A 22,575-nucleotide genomic window follows, 5' to 3' on the forward strand; every position below is an offset into this window, starting at 1 on the left:
CTGCAGCCTCAAACTCCTGGGCTCAGGTTATCTTCCCGCCTTAGCCTCCTGAGTAGCTAGGACTACAGGTGCATGCCATCCCACCTGGCTATTTTTTATTTTTAGTAGAGATGAGGTCTTGCTGTGTTGCCCAGGCTGGTCTTGAACTCCTGGCTTCGAGTGATCAAGTGATCCTTCTCTCTCAGCCTCTTAAAGCGCTGACATTACACATGTGAACCCTAGCGCCTGGCCTATGTATTTTTGTATGTGTTCTTCCTGCATAGTCTGTTTCCTCTAAGCTGCTTTTTTTTTTTTTTTTTACTTTTGCTTTAACTCCTGTGTAACACGTTACATGTTTTTCTTGGATTTTTGGTGATCCTCTGTGCTCTCTGTTGATTTTTAAGTGTATCATACCAAAAAGTTGATTCGGAACTTTGTATGTTGGATGGGGCTTTTTGTCTATGGTTTCCGTTGTAAAGCAATCTATCTGCGCCATTTTACCATTTTGGAAGAACTCCCAGTGGCAGTATCTTTAGATCTTTGCTCTTTATGAGATCAAAATCTAGAGGACTTCCAGTTTCCTGCCTGGTGGCCAACATTCTAGGAGGTGGGTAGGCTTGGGGATCTAGGCATTCAGTCTGTAAACTTCAGTTTAGTCCCCCCGTTTTCAATATTATGCCTTTGCCCTCAACTATGATCTGGAATCTCCCTGTCCAGAGACCCTCTCTTTAGCTCTCTTCAAGGATAAACCTCTAAATTTTGCATAAATAAGAAGGTACGATATTTTAACTGCTCCACTTGTTTTTAGGCCTGCTTTGATCTCCTTTTCTAGAGGTGCTGGGCACTGCCAGTTCCTGAATCCTCTGCATTCTGTTTCTGGACTGTAAGTGAGGTTGCTTCTGATTCTTCATTGCTAGCACCCCAGTCATCTTGCTTAGGTTAGCTAAGTCAGTTATTATTTGTCCATTTGCTTTTTTAAAAACTGGTTTGTTGAGATATAATTGACATAATAAATTGCCCATATGTCCAGTGTGTAATTTGACATTTGTGTACACTCGGGAAACCATCACCAGTCAAGATAAGGAACATATTCCTCATCCTCAGAAGTTTCCTCAGCCTCTTTATAATCTTTCCCTCCTGGCCTTCCCTGTTTGTCCCTAGGCAACCACTAAATCTGCTATCACTATGGGTTAGTTTGCATTTTGTAGAATTCTATATAAGTGGAATTATACAGTTTGTAACCTTTTCAGTCTGGCTTTTACTCAGCATAATTATTTTGAGCATCCTCCATATTTTTTCATGTGTCAGTAGTTCATTGCCTTTTATTGCTGAGTAGTATCCCATTGTATGGATGTACCACAATTTGTTTTGTTTCCAGTTTTTGGCTATTACAAATAAATCTGCTACAAACATTTGTATAGATGTTTTCATATGGACATAGACTTTCATTTCTCTTGGGTAGCTAAGAATAGAATGGCTGAGTCGCACGGTAAATGCATGTTTAACTTCCGAAACTGCCAAGCTATTTTCCAAAGTGGTTATACCATTTTGCAGTCCCACCAGCAGTGTATAAGATTTCTAGTTGCTCCACTTCCTCATAACATTTGGTATGTTCTTAATTTTAAACATTCTAATAATTGTATAGGTAGGTTACAGAACTGAGTTGCTATCCTGTCTCTCATTCTTTGCCTTTCTTTTGTGGGTTTACTCCTTTTAAAAGTTACTTTTTGAAAAAGTTACCTTAGTCAGTGGAATAGAATAGAGAGTTCTGAAACAAATTCATACAAATAATGGGCAGTTGACTTTTAAAGGTGCAAAGTCAAGTCAATGGAGAATGGATAGTTTCTTTATTTCTCTTTTTTTTTTTTTTTTTTTTTGAGAGACAGGGTCTTCCTCTTTTGTGGAGGCTGAAGTGCAGTGACACGATCATGGCTCACTGCAGCAGTGAGCTCCTGGCTCATGCAATCTTCCCACCCTAACCTCCTGAGTAGCTGGGACTGTAGGTGTATGCCATCATGGCCTGCTAAATTTTCTTTATTTTTCTTAGAGATGAGGTCTTGCTATGTTTCCCAGGCTGGTCTCGAACTCCTGCCCTCCTGCCTCGGCCTCCCAAAGTGCTGAGATTACAAGCATGAGCCACCATTCCTGGCCTGGATACTCTTTTCAACAAATGGTGCTGGGGCAATTGTGCACTCATTTGCAAAAAAAAAAAAAAAACTTCAACCTGTATATCATACTTGATATAAAAATTAACACAAGACAGTCAATTTATATTAACTTAAATATAAATCATAAAGTGTTTTGAAAAACATATGGGAGAAAACTCTTTATGTCATTGGGTTAGGCAAAGAGTTTTTAAATACAATATCAAAAACATAATCCATAAAAGAACAAATTGATAATTGGGCCAAATCAGAATTAAAATCTTTTGTTCTGTGAAAGATATGTTAAAATAATGAAAAGATAAGCTATAGACCAAGAGGAAATGGTTACAAATCACATAATTAACAATCAGCTTGTGTCCAGAGTGTATAAAGAATTCTCAAAACTCAACAATAAAAAATACCCATTCAAAAAAAAATGGGCAAAAGATTTGGACACTTTACCAAAGACAATATGTGATAGCAAATAAGCACATGAAAAGAGATTTAACTTAATCATTAATGTTTAGCAAGATGCAAATTAAAACCACAAGGAGATACCTCTACATACCTATTAGGCCAAACACAAATACACACCTGAGAACACCAAGTGCTGGGAAGAATGTAGAGCAACTGGAGCTTTCATACATTGCTGATGGGAATGCAAAATAGTACAGCCACCTTGGAAAAACAGTCTGGCAGTTTTTAAGTAAAGCTAAACATATATTCATCATATGAGCCTGATCCAGTAGTCCCTGTCTTAGATATCTGCCCTAGAGAAATGAAGACATGCATTCACACAAAGTCTTGTACATGCACGTTCATAGCAGCATTATTTATAATCACCAAAAACTGGAAACAGCCCAAATGTCCAAATGTGCAACAAATTGTACATTAGTCAGCAATAAAAAGGAATAAACTATTGATACATGCAAAAACGTGGATGAACCCCAAGGGTATTATACTAAGTGAAATATGCCAGCCTCAAAAGGTTTTATACTTGGAAATTCCATTTATATGACATTCTGGAAAAGGTAAAATTATTGGGACAGATCAGTGGCTACCATGGATTAGGAATGGGAGAAAGGTCTGAGTGCAAAGAGGCAGCCCAGCTTTCTTCTTTGTTTTCTATGAGTTTCTATTTTCCTCTCCACTAATCTTGTTTCCTTGGAGTATTTTCCACCTGTTTTCCACAGTGGCTCTCTGTTGAACCCTTCAGCCTGGCTTGATTGTTGTGTACGTTTTGCTTGGATTGAGGGAGGGGGTATATGTGTGCTTATTCCCAGATAACTCTGGGAATATTTCTTATGGTAATGGATACATGATACAGTACTTCTAGGGATAGAGGAATGGGCTACATCAACCTATAGTGTCATTTTTGCTTGAAATATATATCCTTGGTACTAAAACCTTACCCAGAAGAGAATAATAGATTACACAGAGCTTCTAGATTTTGATGTGGGTTAGAACTGAAAAATGAGATATCTTTAAACTCTTTTTCCTTCTCTCTTTGATAAGTGATATAATGTGGTTTGGACACTCAGAGATTCCTGAGATTCCAGGTTCTGGTTGATGATTTACTGCAAAATTGCTTATAAATTGAAGTAGAAAATGTTTTGCAGACCTGGCAGCTTTCTGGCTTCACACCCATTTGTCACCCAGCATTTCCCTTTGTGTATAGAACAAGAATTAATTAGGCTGCACTGCAGGAAAAGTTTATGGCTATAATTTATATAGGATGAATTTTTTTAAAGAGACAGCATTGTTTTGTAACACCTATATACATGTAAGTGTGTGTGTATAGAAAGTGTTTTTTTCCCCCTCTTAAAGCAGTGTCTGTAAGCTTCTGGAAACATTCTTTTTTTTTTTTTTTTTTTTTTTTTCTTAATGCAAGATGATAGTGTAATAGATGCATTTATCGTGATTGCTGTCTGATGAAACTGTTGGGGTTTTTTGTTTGTTTCTCATTTTTTAATTCATTGTTTACTAGTGAGAACACTCAGTTTTAGGTTTACATTTTAGACATCGGTCAGACTTGTCTGCTTTCCAGAGCTTTGTATTCTTTCTGTCTCTTGGAAGACTTGAGATTCTGTCTTTTTTAGGGTCTTGCTCATTCAATTAATGTTTTCATAATCAATGCAAGTCAGAACTTGCAATTTGTTCCTGATTTGCACATTAAAGAGCTCCATTAATTAAGAATCCTGGTGTTTGGCATGTTCCCGCAGGATCTGTGCATTATTTACATGGTGAAAGTGCAAGATGCAAGTTTCTCAGTTGTAGGGGCAATTGCAGTTAATCCTGCTTTTTCTTTCTTTCTTTTTTCCTTTCTTTTTGCTTGTGAGTAACAGTTATTTCACAACTCATTGAAACTCCTTAAGGATACATTGTACCAAAATAGGAACAAATTATTAGAAAGAGGGGGCTATGGTGGAAAAGTAGAAAGTAAATCCTTTGTTTAAAGGAAAACATTTTCCTAGAAGACATATAACATTTATGGGGTGGCCCCTACTTGGCTAAATGTATTTTAAAAGGTATAATAATGTTGAGTTGTAATTCTCTTTATTCTGAATTTGTGGATTTCTCCCCTTGATAATAGTAGTTGTACTGATAAATGAAGTTGCCTTTCATAACCCAAATAATCCCAGAAATGGAGACAAGTATAACCCTATGCTTATGTCAAACAGCTGTTTTGTAATATTCCTGTTCAGTTGCATTTGTATGAAATGACTTTTCAAGAGTATTTGGGTTGTTATCATTTCTTTTGGAAGCCTTTGTCTAAGCCAGTGGTGGTCTTCATCTTGATATGTAGGAGAGTGTACATATCCGGTAATATTCCTGTTCAGTTGCTTTTTCTAAAAAGCAGTTAGAAACATGAAATCAGATCAGTGGTTCAGTAGGTTTCTCCTTTCCAGTTTTAACCATCGCTAATGCTTATCTACTCATAATATATTTTCCTAATACTAGCTAGTTTATCTCTGAAAGTATCACGAGAAGCTGCAAAGCATTTTCCAAAATAATGAAGACATTTTTTTCCACCTGGTATTTATGAAACTTGCTAAGGGTTTTATGGGATTTAATTTGTCCATATGTTCTTCTATTAATTATGTTGAAATGTATATACAGCAGTACATCTTCACTGTGAAAAAAATGTAAGTGGTATAGATGTATATAAAGGAAAAAGTAAAAGCTCTCCTAGTTTTCCAAATTCCCACATCCACTTCTCAGAGAAAACATTACTAACAATTTCCAGATATTTTAATATATATATACTTTCCTTCACTTATGTTTTCTTCTGTGAAATTTGAATGGCAGTTTGACAAGGAGAGGAGGCTGGGGATGGTGGGGTGAGGAAAAAAGGACATAACCTATAATGTTACTTTTGAATTATCTGGCGGGCAAGGTGGCACACATGCACCTGTAGCCCTAGCTACTTGGGAGGCTGAGGTGAGAGTAAGTGCTTGAACCCAGGAATTGGAGGCTGGAGTGAGCAATAATCGTGCTACTGTACTGCAGCCTGGGCAGCAGAGCGAGACCCTGCTTCCTAAGAAAAAGAATTATCTTAGAGAAAGTCTGTATGTCATGACACCTAAAGACATAATTATCTCTTGATTATTATAATATAATTGTTATATTTTTAACCTGTCCCCAAATAAGTTTGCTTATATGACCTGCTTTGAAAGTTTGTTATACGTGGACACACTTAACTTTAGCTTGAGTTCTTTGGTGATTTTTAATGCCTTTCATGTAATATTGATTGTTTTGCTTGGTGTTTAATCTCAAATCTACCAGTTCCTATTTTTCTTGGGACAGTTGAGTAAATTTGCCTCTGAAAAAAATCCAAAAGGCTACTATGTTTAGAAATTTATACCAGCTGTTCCCAGTTTCATAACAAGGAAAATGTTTACAGGTGGAGAAGCTGCTCAGACACTCTCTTAAGGATTCTTGCATGCTAAAGATGAGGCATAGTGTATGCTACACAGATGTCAACAGTGGTGAGGGTTGAGGGTGAGGGCAAGGGTGAGTTAATTTAACTCAACAAATTTTTTTTTTCTTTTTTTTTTTTTTTTTTTTTTTTTTTTGAGACAGAGTCTCACTGTGTGGCCCGGGCTGGAGTGCCGTGGCATGATCTCGGCTCACTACAATCTCTGCCTCCCCAGGTTCAAGCAATTCTCCTGCCTCAGCTTCCAGAGTAGCTGGGACTACAGGCACCCGCCACCACGCCCGGCTAATTTTTGTATTTTTAGTAGAGGCAGGGTTTCGCCATATTGGCCAGGCTGGTCTTGAACTCCTAACCTTGTGATCTGCCCACCTCCCAAAGTGCTGGGATTACAGGCGTGAGCCACCGCGCCCAGCTAACTCAACAAATTAAAGAGCATTTCTGGTGTGTCCCTAGTAAGACACACAAGATAGAATAATATGAGTAAAAAGAAATAAAAAAAGGATGACATTTTGAGAATAGGAATTAATTTTCTTCTGTCTTGGTATTTTTATTGTGCAAATACAATGGTAGATGCCAGTATACTCAAAAATAACAAAAAAGCTCCTATTGTTAATTGTGCACCACTTCCCATGTACTGTATTAAGCCTGTACAAAGGTCTCATTTAGCTCTCACAGCAGCCTGTGCAGTAGGCTCTAGTAACGGTGTTGTACAGATGAGGAAATCAAGGCTTAGAGAGGTTAGGTAGCTTTTTTCAGTCACTTGATTGGTGAGAGGCAAAGCCAGTGTAGAAACTGAGGTCTGCTGTGCCTCACAAACGTTGCTCTTGGCCACACTGCCCAATTACTATGCATATGGTTTAACTTAACTCTTCCCTCTGAGGGTTTTCTCCCCTTTTCAAAGAAAGTATGAGGAAACAGAGATATGGAATAAATGTCACAGCTTAAAGCAATGAAGGCAGGAGAAATACAGAGATGAATTTGTTATAGGACAGAAGGCTTAGAACACAAGAAGTAGACATGTCCTTCAGTTTTTCTAAAGATGCTATTTCCTGGATACTGTTTCATTCACTAAAAGTTAGACTTTCAGGGGGTCAGCTGATCTAGTTCCTTCTCCTTTAGGCAGATAAGACCATTTTTTAGGTGATAAATAATGTTTTTTTCTCATGATACATTATAAAAATACAATATGTATTCCTTGTATAAAATTTAGAAAATAGCCAAGCAGGCTGGGGACGGTGGCTCACACCTATAATCCCAGACCTTTGGGAGGCCGAGGCAGGTGGATCACTAGAGGTTAAGAGTTCAAGACCAGCCTGGCCAACATGGTGAAACCCTGTCTCTACTAAAAATACAGAAATTAGCTGGGCGTGGTGGCACACGCCTGTAATCCCTGCCTCAGGAGGCTGAGGCAGAAGAATCGCTTGAACCTGGGAGGTGGAGGTTGCAGTGAGCCAAAATCGTGCCACTGCACTCCAGCCTGGGCGACAGAGCGAGAGTCCGTCTCAAAAAAAAAAAAGGAAAAGACAGAAAATAGCCAAGCAAAATTAAGGAAATATTTCTTCCCTAATCCTAGCAGCTAAGAGTTACATATTTTTAATATTTTGGTACATGGTAAATATCTTTTCTAGGTTTTTTTCTCAGTGGCTGTGTACTTAGAACAAAAATGGGACTCTATTCTGTAATTTGTTTTGTAATCCATTTCTTTCTACTTAACAGAAATTATGAATATTTTTCCCTGTCATTAAATATTGTTCTATAGCATTATTTTTAATGATAGCATAGCGTTTCTATTGTGTAGATAGTTTAACCAGTTCTTTATTGTTGGATATTTGGATTGTTTCCAGCTTTTCATTTTTATAAATGATGTAGTAAACATCATTATTAGTAAATCTTTACTCATATGCATGCTTACTTTGTTGCATAAATCTCTAAATGTAGAATTAGTACATTTTCTAAGAATATGCAAAATTTTAAGGCTTTTTATCTATATGGCCAAGTTGCCTTCCAGAACAGTTAGTTGTATTTGTACATTCTCACCTTTTTATATGAGTGTCAGTTTTCCTTATCCTTGTCAACATCGGATACAATAATTTTGTTTCATCTTTGTCACTTTGACAAGTGGTATCTGGGAAATGGTATCTGTTATTTTAATTTACATTTCCCAATGTTTAATGAAGATAAACATTTTTGCTCCCTTACGTTTATTGGTCCTTGCTGTTTCTTTTGTGAATCAAACAGGGAAAATTTTGAACTAGTTCTAGGGATAGATGATCTCCTTGTCAGTCAACCTTAACGTCACTCTAATTCTCCTAGTTTTACTTTAATCTGTTTCTTCTTGTTTGGTTTTCTGGAATTATATCTACCTCAGAAGACCTCTTTGTATTGTTGAAATTTAATCTTAATTGCCTTAAAAAAATAATAAAAGTAAAACTTGTTTGTTGTGAGATGTTATTTTCTTTCAGACAATACTGAGTCTATTTCTCCCCCCCCAACAATACTTAATGAAATATGTAACATAGATTGTGAAAGTATTCTTTTTCCCACTCATAAAAGTGTCCTCTAGAGATAACCATTTTAATTTCTCTGTCTTCCAGATACTTTGTGTCAATATAAACTTTTTTCAAAACATAAATGAAATTATGCTTTACATCTTCCCATGTCAATGCCTGCAGGTCTACTTTTTTTCGTTAAAATTAATGTTCGTTATATTTGCTTTTTTTCTTTTTGAAGTGTTTTTAAAGTAAATTACAATCATCATGCCATTTGCCTCTAAATATTTCTGTTAATAGCTATAAAAAATGAGGATGTTTCTTAGTAACACTGTCATCTCACCTAACTAAATTAATATTCCTAATACTGTATGCGTACTTCATATTCAGATTACTTCGTTTATCTCAAAAAGTTTTTTATGGTTTGGTTTACTTAAGCCAAGTTCCATTTTATACTAATCCTTTTCAACAGCTGCACAAAAAGTTACCTGGCTAAACTAAAATTAAGTAGTCCCCTATAAATGGACACTTAAGATGTTTGCAGTTTCTACCTATTATAAACAATGCTGAAAATAACATTTTTGTACCTACCTCTTTGCTTTAAAATTATTTCCTGAGGGTTAGTTTCTAGAAGAATAGTAGGTCAGGAGCTGGGCATGTGTAAAACTTTGATACATATTGCCAGATTGCTTTCTGGCTATGTCATGCTAACTAAACTCATCAGTTGTGTATGCAGAGTGCCCCTTTCGGCACGTTTTTGCCAGCATCAAGCATTATCAGAAAAATACCCCACTGTTTTAAGTTTTTCTTTAAAAAATTATTTTTATTAGTAAAGCTAAGCATCTTCCCTGATGTACGTGGGCTTTTGAATTTTGGAGACTATTAATCCATTTGTTAACATTCTTCTTTCAAATTCAGCAAGTATTGCTTTATCTTGCTTTACTGGACCTGCTTTCCATCCATGTGGTGTGGGCTTCCTTTAGTTTCTCCACTGTTTTTTCAAGTGTGGGAATCAAATTTGGACATGACATTTTAACAGAATCTCACTTGTGTTTTTTATCATGTGATGGTATTGGGGAGGGAAGTTTTGTCATTTTTTTAGTAATTGAAAATTTCATTACACTCTGTTTCCCAGATAGTTCTGATACATAACCCTCAAGGGTACATTGATCTAGAAAATGAAAACTGTGCAATTATTAAGCTTATAGTAGTGTTTCAATTTCTGTATCTACCTCAAAGGACTGTTAGAGGACTTAAATGAATTAGTACATATAAAGTGCTTAGGCGAGTGTGTGGTACTTAGCAGTCCTTACTGAGTATTAACTATTAATCTGAATAGTGATGGTACAGTCTTTTAAGGGTATAGCTCTTGGGCCACAGTGTTTGTTTTCCTCTTCTTGAAAGGATTATGTGAATAAAGACAGTACTATACATACAGCTAGTTCTTTGAAGACTTGAAATGCACATGTAAAAAGTACATACCAAGGAAGATATTGGGATGTTATTTTTTTTTCAGTTATTCATTCAATAACATTTGCCAACACCAAATACACCCAAGTGAATAGTTAACAGTTTCTGCTCTCAAGGAGCTCATAGTAAGCTGAAGCTGCTTTTAAAGCATCATTTAAGTGTTTTTACATAAACACAAGCTCTCAAAGTGTTTCATTTTGAGTTGGAGAATAAACAACCCTTAGTCCTACTAGTATTAGAAGAAACACAATTAAAACAATCTTTTATTTTCTGAGTCTCAGTGTTTCAATTTAAGCGATGGTAATTACTAAATTTTCAGGAGAATGCATTGTAATGTGCCTAGCAAAAGTTGCTAATTGTTTTTGTTTTTAAATTCCTGTCTGGCAAAATGGTTTTGAGACACTCTAAGATAATCAGGAGTAGCCCGATTATCTTATAGTTGGTATATTAAAATAAAGGAAATGTTGTTTGACCACTTGCTTAACAAAAGGTCAGTTTGTTGAAGATACATATTTGATATTAAAGTTAGGAAGTATGTAGTCTACATTTTGTTTGCTTGTCAGCATTTAGATTTGGAAGTGGTAGTGTGATCATATTCTGCCATGCGACTTAGGCAGCATCTCTCTAAATGAAGAAAACATTTGTAGAATACCTTTTATGGCCCAGGTGACGTGTTGGATGCTGGATGACAGGCTGAAGCTGCCCTGAAGCAGCTTTAAGGTGGTGAAATCAGACTCACAGCACAAAATGGTTAAGTGTTGTAACGATATGAAGGATCCTGAGAGAGGAGTGATTAATTCTGCATGGAATCCCTGTTTTAGAAAGGTATTTTCTGAATCTCCATTTTCATCAGTTTTTTCCAGACCCATACTATAGAGAGAATTTGGGCATTTGTTTAGACACGGTTTCACCACAGCAGAGGCTGTTTTTTTTAAAGACATTATAATATGAAAGAGTGAGACTTCTTAAAAATCAGAGGGGGTTGCTTGGGATTGTGGTTCTAATTTTATTTTTAATAAGTTTCCTTTCTTCACAGTTTATTTTAAATTTTAATAAAATTTTAAATTATAAAAGTAATATATGCTTATAAAATATTCAAACAGTTCAAAAGTATATCAAATAAAAATGAAAGTATCCCCACTCTCCCTGAGTAACTACTGTAAGACAGTTTAAACAATTACAGTACTTGTAAATAAACTTGGTTTTTAAGTACCTCATATTCTGAACATTTACTCTTTTCTGTTTAAAGGGGGAGAGTAAATTTTCCTTTTTGGCAAAGTGCTCAGTAGCGATGGAGGTTGTCTAGGAACTGTGAAGTGGAAGGTAACTGTAGTAGATTTCAGGAAGTACATTGATCAGCTAGATTGCTGTGTCCTATAGGGCTTTTTAAGGATTTACTGACATACTTCATCAAGGTATTTGGGAGAGTATGCAGGGAAACCTAAGAAATTCTGCAGTTCTTTTCCCTTCCTTATAAATTCACGCCTGGTCAGAAATTACAGCTTGAGTGGGATGTCCCTCCACAGAACTCAAATGCACACTATCTATCATGTTACTTAGTATGGCAGTAATGTAAAATGGTGAGAATTTTTTTTTCTTTTTGTTTCTTTCTATGAGGAGACTCACCCAACATATATTTTATATGTGTCTCTTCAGCTCTCCCTTATTTCAACTTGTACTTACTCCCCCAATTCCCCACATCATTCTCTTAAGAGAAAAAAATAAGTTTTGTCCACTGAGTCCTCTTTCTTATTTGATTTAATATATCTTGGGTTGAATGTTTCTCACAAAAACACTTTGCATTCAGAATTAGCCTATCAAGTTGTTTCCTCCCTAGAATCCTCCACAGATCGCACGCCTTCTACTGTGGTGCCCTCTGAGATATGAAAACCCACGTCTGCTTTTGGCTTAGCCTTCATGATTTTAGAATATAAGTCTCTACACTCTGCTTTGAAAAGTTATCCTTGTGGTTATTTTGTACCATAAAAAAAATTCTACTTTTAGTCCACAGAACTCACTAACATACTGGGACAGAAGTCCTCACGCTATTCCAGTTAAAACCATGGTCCTCTTAATAGCACACATATTTATCTAAATCTGAATATATATACACACATACCTGTATATGTATATATACATTTGGATATCTAAAAATTATAGTTGGCCATATGTTGGAAATGATAGCAACTTATCCAAATGGTTGATGTTGAGGAATTTGTAACCTGCAGTCCTCTGTCTTACTGGTAACGCCATTCTGCTTGGGGAATATAGAACAAGCCCGAACAGTAATACTGACAGAATTCGGAATTATGATACAGTGGAGCCTTCACGCAATTCTTAGTTGAAGAAGTTAGGGCCTAAATGTTAAGGCTTATTGTTATTCTGAGTTGATAATCTCTGCCTTGCTTTAATAATTTTTCCTCATGCCTGGGTAGCCTGCGAGTTGCACAATAATCACTCACACAGCTTTGTAATCAATGCCCAAAGTAATAGGATTCCTCTGGCCACCGGCAATTAATAAATTTGTGTCTTTTTTAAAACACTAGCAAGTCGGGCCTGAAATACGACTGACTGGCTCTCCTCATTTGCATATTTATTGCAGTGGAAAAATTCTTACCAGATGATTGATGCTGAGCCTGCCTCTTGAATTCCAAGCAGCACATTATTATGAAATGAAAAATGCCGGCCATACAGTTGATTAAAGTTGAAGACAGTGGAATCGGTGTTTTTTAAGATTGTGGGAGAATTAAAGGCATATTTTAATAGATGTTGACAAGAAGTGAACTAACAAAAGCAAAGCAAAGGATTTGCTTGAAAAGATTTAATCAAACGTCTTTCTTGGGGGATTAATTGCCGGGGATGACTAGTGCAAGTGGCAGGCTTGTGTGGATTTGAATGAAAAGTATTGTTCTCAGGCCAATATATCGTGTGTCATTTTGACCTATAGTTTAGCTCTAGTTCTAGAGTTACTTTTGAAGGAGAAAAAAATGCTCTTGTAATCTGTAAATTCCAATTCAATGTATTTATCTGGGGTAATATGAATGTGGGGGTTTATGTGTACTTGTACATAAATAATTGTAATGTTTGCATATTTATTCAAAAACAACTATAGATATTTAAAAACTGATAAGGTAAGCTTTATTTACTTTATACACTTACTCTTCCTGTTGTCGCTTCACGCCATTGCCAGAAATTGTACTCATTGGTTTATAATCTAATTAATGAACTGCGTGTCCATGCCCAAACTTATTCCTCGCTTACAGTTTTGTTTATGTTGGACAGTCTAGATGAATCAGGGAAAAAAATAAAGCTGTTAGGTGAAAATGGTTTTTAGATTGGTGACATTTTATATATAGAATGCTTGCATATGGGTAGCATATAAATGAATACCTAATATAGGAGTCTGTGAATACTGTCCAATCCTAGTACAAGCAGAGCTTAAGATTTTTACCATGTGAAATGTGATTTTTGATAGTAATATGCCTTCTGTTTTTACAGCATTTTAAAAATTCTAAAATGCCTTAATATATAATAACACAGTTACTATTTTTACCTTATTCTGTGAGATCAACAAGCAAAGGCTTGTCCACATTTTATAAATGAGAAAATTGAGACTCAAAGAGATTAAATTGGTCCATTCAGCATAACATGACTAGTTAGTGACAGTTTCGGTTAAAATACAGGGCCCCTAACCCCCAGTAAAGTACTGTTTACATTTATCCTCTACTGAAAATTATTCCTAAAGCTGGTGGCCAGATGCTTAGGTTGAATCTTGGTAATATGATGAGGCATATGTCCTTCTTAATCTCCTCTTAAGGGAAAGACCTTTGGAAATGGACCATGTAGGGTAAAATAAACATATATATTCTTGACAGTATCCATTTGTTTTGTGGCCATGTGCCAAGAGGGAGAGGGAAGAAAGTATATGAATCCTTGCTGCTTTTCTTAACTTTTAACTCTTGTAATAATTGGGAGAAAAATTAGAGGTGAATTAGAAACTGTTGATTCATTCTATTTATTATTCACAGGGTTGAACAGCTAGAATTCAGTCCTGTATGAATAATAGAGAGTGGTTTTTTAAAAATGTGTTTGTTTATTTTGGCTGGGAAGAATTCACTGTTGGATTTGAGTTTCCGGGAGAGAGTCTTTCCCTCACTCTTGTCAGCTCTGGCTTGGAGGAGGCCTACCACTTGCAGCAAAGGATTGTCCCATTGTCTCAGATTTTACATGCCATCTAGAAGGAAATGCAGCCCTAATATTGCAAAGAAATAAGAATTGCGTTCTGTCTTCTAAATCTCTTTATAGGAAGTTGTCCACGTATTGGGCCACTGGTGACATTTACTTTGATAAACTTTTTTTTTTTTTTTTTTTTTCCTTTTTTTGGTGGTTAGAAGCACAGATTTGCAGATTTCATCTCTGGTAGGTCTCTTGACACTTTGATGCATGGTAGTGCTATCCCTGAATGGAGCCTAAATACTTCAGGGCTACTTTCTGACTGGGTGAAGGGGTGTATAAAATGAGAACATATGAGAGAGTATTAACAGAAAGGCACACTTTGATTTACTGATATTGGCTCTCTGCTTTCTTGTTGGATTGATATGCTGCCTAAATATATCTGCAATGGATTTTTTTAAAACTGACTTGAACAAAATAAAAAGGATCGTATAGCTACTTGAAAATGGCCCTTAAAAGTTGTAGTCTTTTGTTGGATATTTTCACAATTCTTGGGTATGCTACATGTTAGAGTCAAATTCTGACGTGCATGTTGGGGACAAGTAGCTATAAATAATATAGACTGCTTTGCAGCTTATTCTCTGGGTGGTTGTTGATTTTATTTTTTAGATCATGGACACATAGTACTTACAGGAATTAAGGGCCAGACACTTTGCTCTTCTTGTTCTTTTAATTTTTCTTTCTTTTTTTTTTTTGAGACAGGGTCTTGCTTCGTTACCCAGACTTGAGTGCAGTGGGATGATCATGGGTCACTGCAGCCTCGAACTCCTGGGCTCAAGTGATCCTCCCACCTCAGCCTCCCAAGTATCAGGGACTATAGGCGTGTGCCACCACGCCTGGCTGATTTTCTTCTTCTTCTTCTTCTTCTTCTTCTTCTTTTTTTGACAGTCAGGGTCTCACTGTGTTATATAGGCAGGTCTCAAACTCCTGGACTCAAATGGTCCTCCCCTTTGGCCTTGCAAAGTGTTGGGTTTACAGGCATGAGCCACGATAACTAGCCTAAATTTTTTATTGTGGTACACAACATGTAACAAAATTTACTACCCTAACCATTTTTAAGTGTACAGTTTAGTAGTGTTAAATATATTCACACTGTTGTACAACCAATCTCCAGAACTTTTTCATCTTGCAAAACAAACTCAACCCATTACACAACAGCTCCCCATTTCCCTCTTTCTCCAACCCCTGGTAGCCACCATTCTGCTTTTCTGTCTGTGATTTTGACTACTGTAGGTACTTCATGTATTGGAAATAGTATTTTCTTTTTCTAACTGGCTTATTTTACTTAGCATAATGTCCCCAAGGTTTATCCATGTTGCAGCATGTCAGAAGTTTTCTTCCTTTTTAAGTCTGAATAATACTCCATTGTTTTTTCCTGTTTTTGTTTTTGTTTTTGTTTTTGTTTTTGAGTAGGCTCAGTTTGAAGCATTATAGATGACTCTTTTCTATACAACGATGAACTGGGATGGTGGGATTATTTATTATACTCTGGTTTGGGGATTTTTTTTTTTTTTTTTTTCCCTTGAGATGGACCCTTGCTCTGTCGCCCAGGCTGGAGTACAGTGGCACGATCTTGGCTTACTGCAACCTCCCCGTCCCGGGTTCAAGCAATCCTTCCACCTCAGCCTCCCGAGCAGCTGGGACTACAGGCACGTGCCACCATGCCCAGCTAATTTTTTGTATTTTTGGTAGAGATGGGGTTTCATGGTGTTAGCCAGGATGGTCTCCATCTCCTGACCTCGTGACCACCCGTCTCAGCCTCCCAAAGTACTGGGATTACAGGCGTGAGCCACCACGCCTGGCCCAGGTGTTTTGTTTTTTTTTTTTAAATGGTGGTAAAATATACATGACATAAAGCTTATCATTTTAAGTGGACAGTTCATTGTCATTAAGGACATTCACATTGTTGTGCAACCGTCACCACCATCCACCTCCAGAACCTTTTCATGATCCCAAACTGAAACTCTGTATCATTAAACAGTAATTCTCCATTTCCCCTCTTCTCAGCCCCTGGTAACTACTATTGGACTTTCTGTCTCTATGAATTTAATGATTTTACGTACCTCATGTAACTGGAATTATACAATATTTTTCCTTTTGCAACTGGCTTATTTCACTTGGCCTAATTATTTCCAAGTCCCTTCTGGGAAAATTTTTTTTAGTGTTTCTTTTTTTTTTAATTTTTAAAAATTTTATTGTTAGAGACAACGTCTTGTTCTATCACCTAAGCTGGAGTACAGTGGCATGATCACAGCTCACTGCAGTCTCAACTACCCAGTCTCAAGGGATCCTCCCACCTCAGCCTCCTAAGTAGCTAGGACTACTGGTGTACACTGCCATACCTGGCTAATTTTTGTATTTTTTTTGTAGAGACAGGGTCTCCCTACATTGTCCAGGCTGGTCTTGAACTCCTGGTCTCAAGCAATTTGTCCACCTCAGCCTCCCAGAGTGCTGTGATTACAGGTGTGAGCCACCACATCAGGCCTTAGTTTTTTTGTTTTTGTTTTTGAGATGGAAGTCTCACTCTGTCGCGCAGACTGGAGTGCAGTGGTGCAGTCTTGGCTCACTGCAACCTCCACCTCACGGGTCCAAGTGATTCTCTTGCCTCAGCCTCCCGAGTAGCTGAGACTACAGGCACATGGCACCATACCCGGCTGATTTTTTTGTATTTTTAGTAGAGACGGGGTTTTACCATGTTAGCCAGGCAGGTCTTGAACTCCTGACCTCAAGTGATTTGCCCACCTCGTCCTCTCAAAGTTCTGGGATTACAGGTGTGAGCCACTGTGCCCAGACTGATTTTTTTCTTTTTTTTTTTCTTTTTTTTGAGACGGAGTCTCGCTCTGTCGCCCAGGCTGGAGTGCAGTGGCGCAATCTTGGCTCACTGCAAGCTCCGCCTCCCGGGTTCACACCATTCTCCTGCCTCAGCCTCTCCAAGTAGCTGGGACTACAGGCGCCCGCCACCGCGCCCGGCTAATTTTTTTGTATTTTTTCAGTAGAGACGGGGTTTCACCGTGGTCTTGATCTCCTGACCTCGTGATCTGCCCGCCTCGGCCTCCCAAAGTGCTGAGATTACAAGTGTGAGCCACCGCGCCTGGCCAATTTTTTTCTTAAGATAGAGAGCAACTGCTTAAGAATCTTGGTTTGGAACAAAGGTATTTTGAGTTTTTTTGCTGATAGTTATGTATTACAAATTCTCCCAAGTGGTATGATATGCAGATTATAAAGGATTGCAGAATTTAGAAATGATGTAATAAAGACCTTATTTTAAACAAGGAAGTTGTATTTATATAGTTTGATATGCAGATTATTTGAAGGAATGCAAAGTAGTTATTGGACCATTGAGTTCTTTCTGACTAGTCTGAGATGGCTCTCTCAGGTAGGTTGGCTCTCAGGCCTGACATTGAAATAGAATGCTATAGTATGAAATATATGGAGAACTTGTCTAACTCATGTGTTGGTGTCCTACTGATGGAAAAAGTTGGGATATAAACTAGTGAGCAGAAGCAGAAAAGAAAGAATAAGACCTAAAAATCATTTAACCTAAAGTTTGTGTGAAATGTAAATACATGAATGTCGGGATTGTTGAACGGAAGTAGGGATGCTTGTGAGACTACAGTTATGTAAGTGAAAGACGGAAGGAGTGATATAAGCATGGCCAGAGATAAATGGGCAATTATTAGTGACAGTAAGAATGGAAAACACAGAATTCAGCAACCAATTAAACATCTAGAATAAGAGCACTCAAATGTGAGTGATCTATGAAAACACATTAAACAAGGCAGAGAGGTTCAGGCAGAGAGAAGTATTAGGTAGGAAGAAAAGAGTTCTGTTTCTGACACAGTATGTGTGAAGGAGTGATGGAACAACCACATGAAGATTTTCCAGCAGTCACTGGAAATGTGAGTGTTTGATTATAGGAGAGGTGTCTGAGTGCTTTCAACACATAAATGGTGACCCTCAGTGTCTAGTTAGCCCCTTGAGTAGAGTTATTCTGATAGAGAAGGTAAGAATTCTGTTGTCAGAGGACCAGTTTTGTTTTTTTGGGGGAGATTTTGGAGACAGCGTCTCGCTCTGTTGCCCAGGCTGGAGTGTACTGGCATAATCATAGTTCACTGTAACTTCAAACTCCTGGGCTCCAGCAATCCTCTCATCTCAGCCACCCAAGTAGTTGGGACTACAGTGCACACATTCAAAACCAGCTAGTTTTAAAAAATTTTTTGTAGTGCTGGGGTCTTACTGTGTTCACCAGGCTGGACTCAAACTCCTGTGCCCAAGCAATCATCCTGTCCTGGCCTCCCAAAGTTTTTTTGTTTTTTTTTTTTTTTTTTTTTTTTGAGCCAGAGTCTCACTCTGTCGCCCAGGCTGGAGTAAAGTGGCATGATCTCAGCTCACTGCAACCTCTGCCTCCCAGGTTCAAGCGATTCTCCTGCCTCAGCCTCCTGAGTAGCTGGGATTACAGGTGCACACCACCATGCCCAGCTAATTTTTGTACTTTTGGTAGAGACGGGGTTTCGCCATGTTGGCCAGGCTGGTCTCGATCTCCTGACCTCAGGTGATCCACCCACCTCCGCCTCCCAAAGTGCTGGGATTACAGGCATGAGCCACTGCACCTGGCCTCCAAAGTTCTGAGATTATAGGCACAAGCACTGCCCCTGGCTGAGGATGAGGTTTGTTCTGTGTGTGTGGTTTTTTTTGGAGATAGGGTCTCACCTTCACTCTATTGCTCAGGCTGGAGTGCCGTGGAGTAATCACTGCTCACTGCAGCCTCAACCTCCTGGGCTCAAGCCATCCTCCCACCTCAGGGCCCCTCCACCAAGTAGCTGGAACTACAGGTACGCGCCACCATGCCTGGCTAAATTTTTTTTTTTTTTTGGTTAGAGCCGGGGTCTCACTATGTTGCCAAGGCTGGTCTTGAAACTCCTGGACTCAAGCAGTCCTCCCTGAAGACCAGTTTTTTTTGTTTTGTTTTGTTTTTTCCAGACAGAATCTTGCTGTGTCGTCCAGGCCAGAGTGCAGTGGCATGATCTTGGCTCACTGCAGCCTCCGACTCCTGGGTTCAAGCAATTCTCCAGCCTCAGCCTCCCGAGTAGCTGGGATTACAGCCACCCACCACCACCAGCTAATTTTTTTGTATTTTTTTTTTTTTAGTAGAGACGGGGTTTCACCATGTTGGCTAGGCTGGTCTCAAACTCCTGACCTCGTGATCCACCCGTCTCGGCCTCCCAAAGTGTTGGGATTACAGGCGTGAGCCACGGCGCCTGGCCGACCAGTTTTTATTCTGAAAGTTTTATCCATAGACTATATACTTCATCTTGACCAGCTCTATTACAGATGCATCTTATTGGCTCCAAGGAGAACCAGGTGAGAATATATTCTCAATGCCCAAATTTTTAATATACAATTCAATACTGCAAATAGAAAGTCATTAGCTTGGGTTTTCATATGTGAACAGGAACTTTTCCATAAGGATATGTGTTGAGAGATGGAGTGAAGGATGTGGCAGCTCAAACCAGAGGCACATGAGATCTCCTGGGGGCAAGGTGGAAGGTGTTGGTGGTGGGGATGCCTAGACAAAGTCCTACTCTTTAGGAGAAGAGAAGGAAGTGCTCAAGGAGCTAACTGACAAGGAATAGTCCAGGAGGTCAGCGGGTAACCTGTAGGAAGATACCTAAGAAACTTAACACCAACAGAACAAGTTAATGGTTATGATGAGAGGCCGGGGAGGAGTTTGTCAAACTTAATATATTTAAGAGCTGACAATGTATTGGACTCTTACTCTTTGCAGACACTTTTCTAAGCACTTTACATGCATGATCTTGCTTGTTCCTCACAACAGTCCTGTGAGGTAGGCAACGTTGTTATTTCCATTTGGGAATATTTCAGAGAGTATTTAGTTCCTGTGCGTATCCTGCACCTCCCCTTCACTCCCCGCAGCCAGAACTGCTCAGGAGTCATGAGTTATAGGCATCACCTACTTTGGAGAATTGTAGATAATTAATTGTCCTTTCTCTGCCCTTTATTTCCCAGGTCACAAGGCACTTAAAGCATTGTTGAGGTCATTGGTAGGTCTTCAGGAAGAGTTGCTTTTCCAGTACCCAGACACTAGATATCTAGTAGATGGGACAAAGCCCAATGCGGGAAGGTAAGAGAACAGAATCATGGAGTTGCTTATTTTCTTTTTATTTGGATAGTTTCCCATCATTTATGAAAGAAAAGCTAATTCTCTTCAGGCAGATATTAATGTTAGTAAAATAGAGTCTCATATTTACCTGGTGGTCAGGATGGCACATAAGTTGGCGATTAGATTTTGGATTTTTATATTTAGTTGTACCTGATGTGCTTTGTGGTCTTAGACAAAGGCTTGCCTTCTCTTTAGATCTAATGGAATTAGAAGATAAAAAGCACTTTGTTTTTTAGAGATGGGGTCTTACACTGTCATCCAGGCTGGAGTGCAGTGATGTGATCGCAGCTCACTGCAGCCTCAAACTCCTGGGCTCAAGTGCTCCTCCTGCTTCAGCCTCCCAAATAGCTGGGACTGCAGGCACTTGCCACCATGCCTGGCTTTTTTTTTTTTTTTTTTTTTTTTTTTTTTTTTGTAGAGACCGGGTCTTGCTGTGTTTCCCTATCTGGTCTCAAATTCCTGGGCTCGAGCCATCCTTCCACCTCAGCCTCCTAAAGTGCTGGGATTATAAGCATGGGCCACTTCACCTGGCCAAAAGCACATTTTTAAAATATTAATGCTTAATTAATGTTTATGAAACATTCTGTGCCCATACCATATATTGGAATCACTGGTCACAGCCATCTGCTTTGAATAAAAGCTGTTATTATGAAGGACGGAAAAATTTCAGAAAACAGCAAAATATTTTTTTCCACCTGAATTATTACATTTGATGAAGATTTTTCCCCCTTTTGTTTACACCTGCTGTATATACCTGCTTGCTTTTTTTCCCTCGAGCTTATTTTTTGTTTCATTTTTTATCTACTGAACTAGTTGGGAGGACAAAAAGGAAGCTCACACTTATTGAGCACCTATTATATGTTGAGGTCAGTAATGCAGGGAGTGCAACTGGCAGATAGTTGGAGGTTGTATTACATTGCCATGGCAGTTGCATAGATGGCACTGCAGGTTAGTTAGTGCTAATTCTGTTGCCTACTGCTTTGAGTTTTCTTCACATTCAGCTTCTCTTCTATTTGGTTCAACTAATATTATTCATCTTTCCTTAACAGTTGGTTACAGAGAGACACATTTCCCTTATTTATTTGAGGATTAAGGTCGTAGAAATATGATTATATGTTTAATTTTTAAATACTGTCCTATGATACTACAGGCCTGGTTCATACACATTTCTAATAATTCTTTTAAAACCTCATTTACTTTTATGGTTTGCTTACCTTTTAAAAAATATTTTGAAACTAGTTCTTTTTATATTTATTTTAAAAGTTACATGAGGCTGGGCGTGGTGGCTCATGCCCTGTAATCCCAGCACTTTGGGAGGCCGAGGCAGGTGGATCACTGGAGGCCAGGAGTTTGAAACCAGCTTGGCCAACATAGTGAAACCCCATCTTTACTAAAAATACAAAAAAAATTAGTCGGGCATAGTTGCACACACCTGTAATCCCAGCTACCTATGAGGCTGAGGCATGAGAATTGCTTGAACCCAGAAGTGGAGGTTGCAGTGAGCCAAGATCGCGCCACTGCACTCTGGCCTGGGCAACAGAGCAAGACTATCTCAAAAAAAAAAAAGTTACACGAGTTTTTGATTGATCTCGTGAATATTCTTCTCAAAGAACAAAAGCCATCCTCATATCTTTGGTGTTATTTTGAATGGAAACAGAACAGGTAAGGCCTAAATATTCTCAGTCTTTTATGTGAGCCTAGTTTTTAAAATTTAAGTAATGTTTATTTACACTGGACGTAATATTCTTACTGGTTTTCTAGTGAGGAGATTTCTAGTGAAGATGATGAGCTGGTAGAAGAGAAGAAGCAGCAACGAAGAAGGGTCCCTGCAAAGAGGAAGCTAGAGATGGAGGACTATCCCAGCTTCATGGCAAAGCGCTTTGCTGACTTTACAGTCTACAGGAACCGCACACTTCAGAAATGGCATGATAAAACCAAACTGGCTTCTGGAAAACTGGGGAAGGCAAGTGTGTGTATGCGTGCATCTATGTGTAAGATAGGTTGTGGCAACTTGAAGAAGTTTTAAGAAATTGGAACTACAGCTCATTTATATGGATGTTGTCATGATGTGATGGTAATCATTCATTTCTATGGCAAAATCTACTGAACTTCTGGCACTGGGGTTTATACGATTCAGACTTG

General features: G+C 38.3%; 1 protein-coding gene across 1 annotated transcript in view; it reads left to right on the forward strand.

Annotated features, from left to right (window-relative positions):
- The window catches only part of AATF (apoptosis antagonizing transcription factor), a 112,196-nt gene that overhangs the window by 20,492 nt on the left and 69,129 nt on the right, over window positions 1-22,575 (forward strand). Inside the window, exons 5-6 of the mRNA XM_003278386.3 lie at window positions 20,280-20,394; window positions 22,195-22,396. Coding sequence (XP_003278434.1) covers window positions 20,280-20,394; window positions 22,195-22,396 — 317 coding nt within the window. The remainder of the gene's footprint in view (window positions 1-20,279; window positions 20,395-22,194; window positions 22,397-22,575) is intronic.

The sequence above is a fragment of the Nomascus leucogenys genome, unplaced genomic scaffold (assembly GCF_006542625.1).
Source record: "Nomascus leucogenys isolate Asia unplaced genomic scaffold, Asia_NLE_v1 Super-Scaffold_258, whole genome shotgun sequence".
Taxonomy (NCBI): domain Eukaryota; kingdom Metazoa; phylum Chordata; class Mammalia; order Primates; family Hylobatidae; genus Nomascus; species Nomascus leucogenys.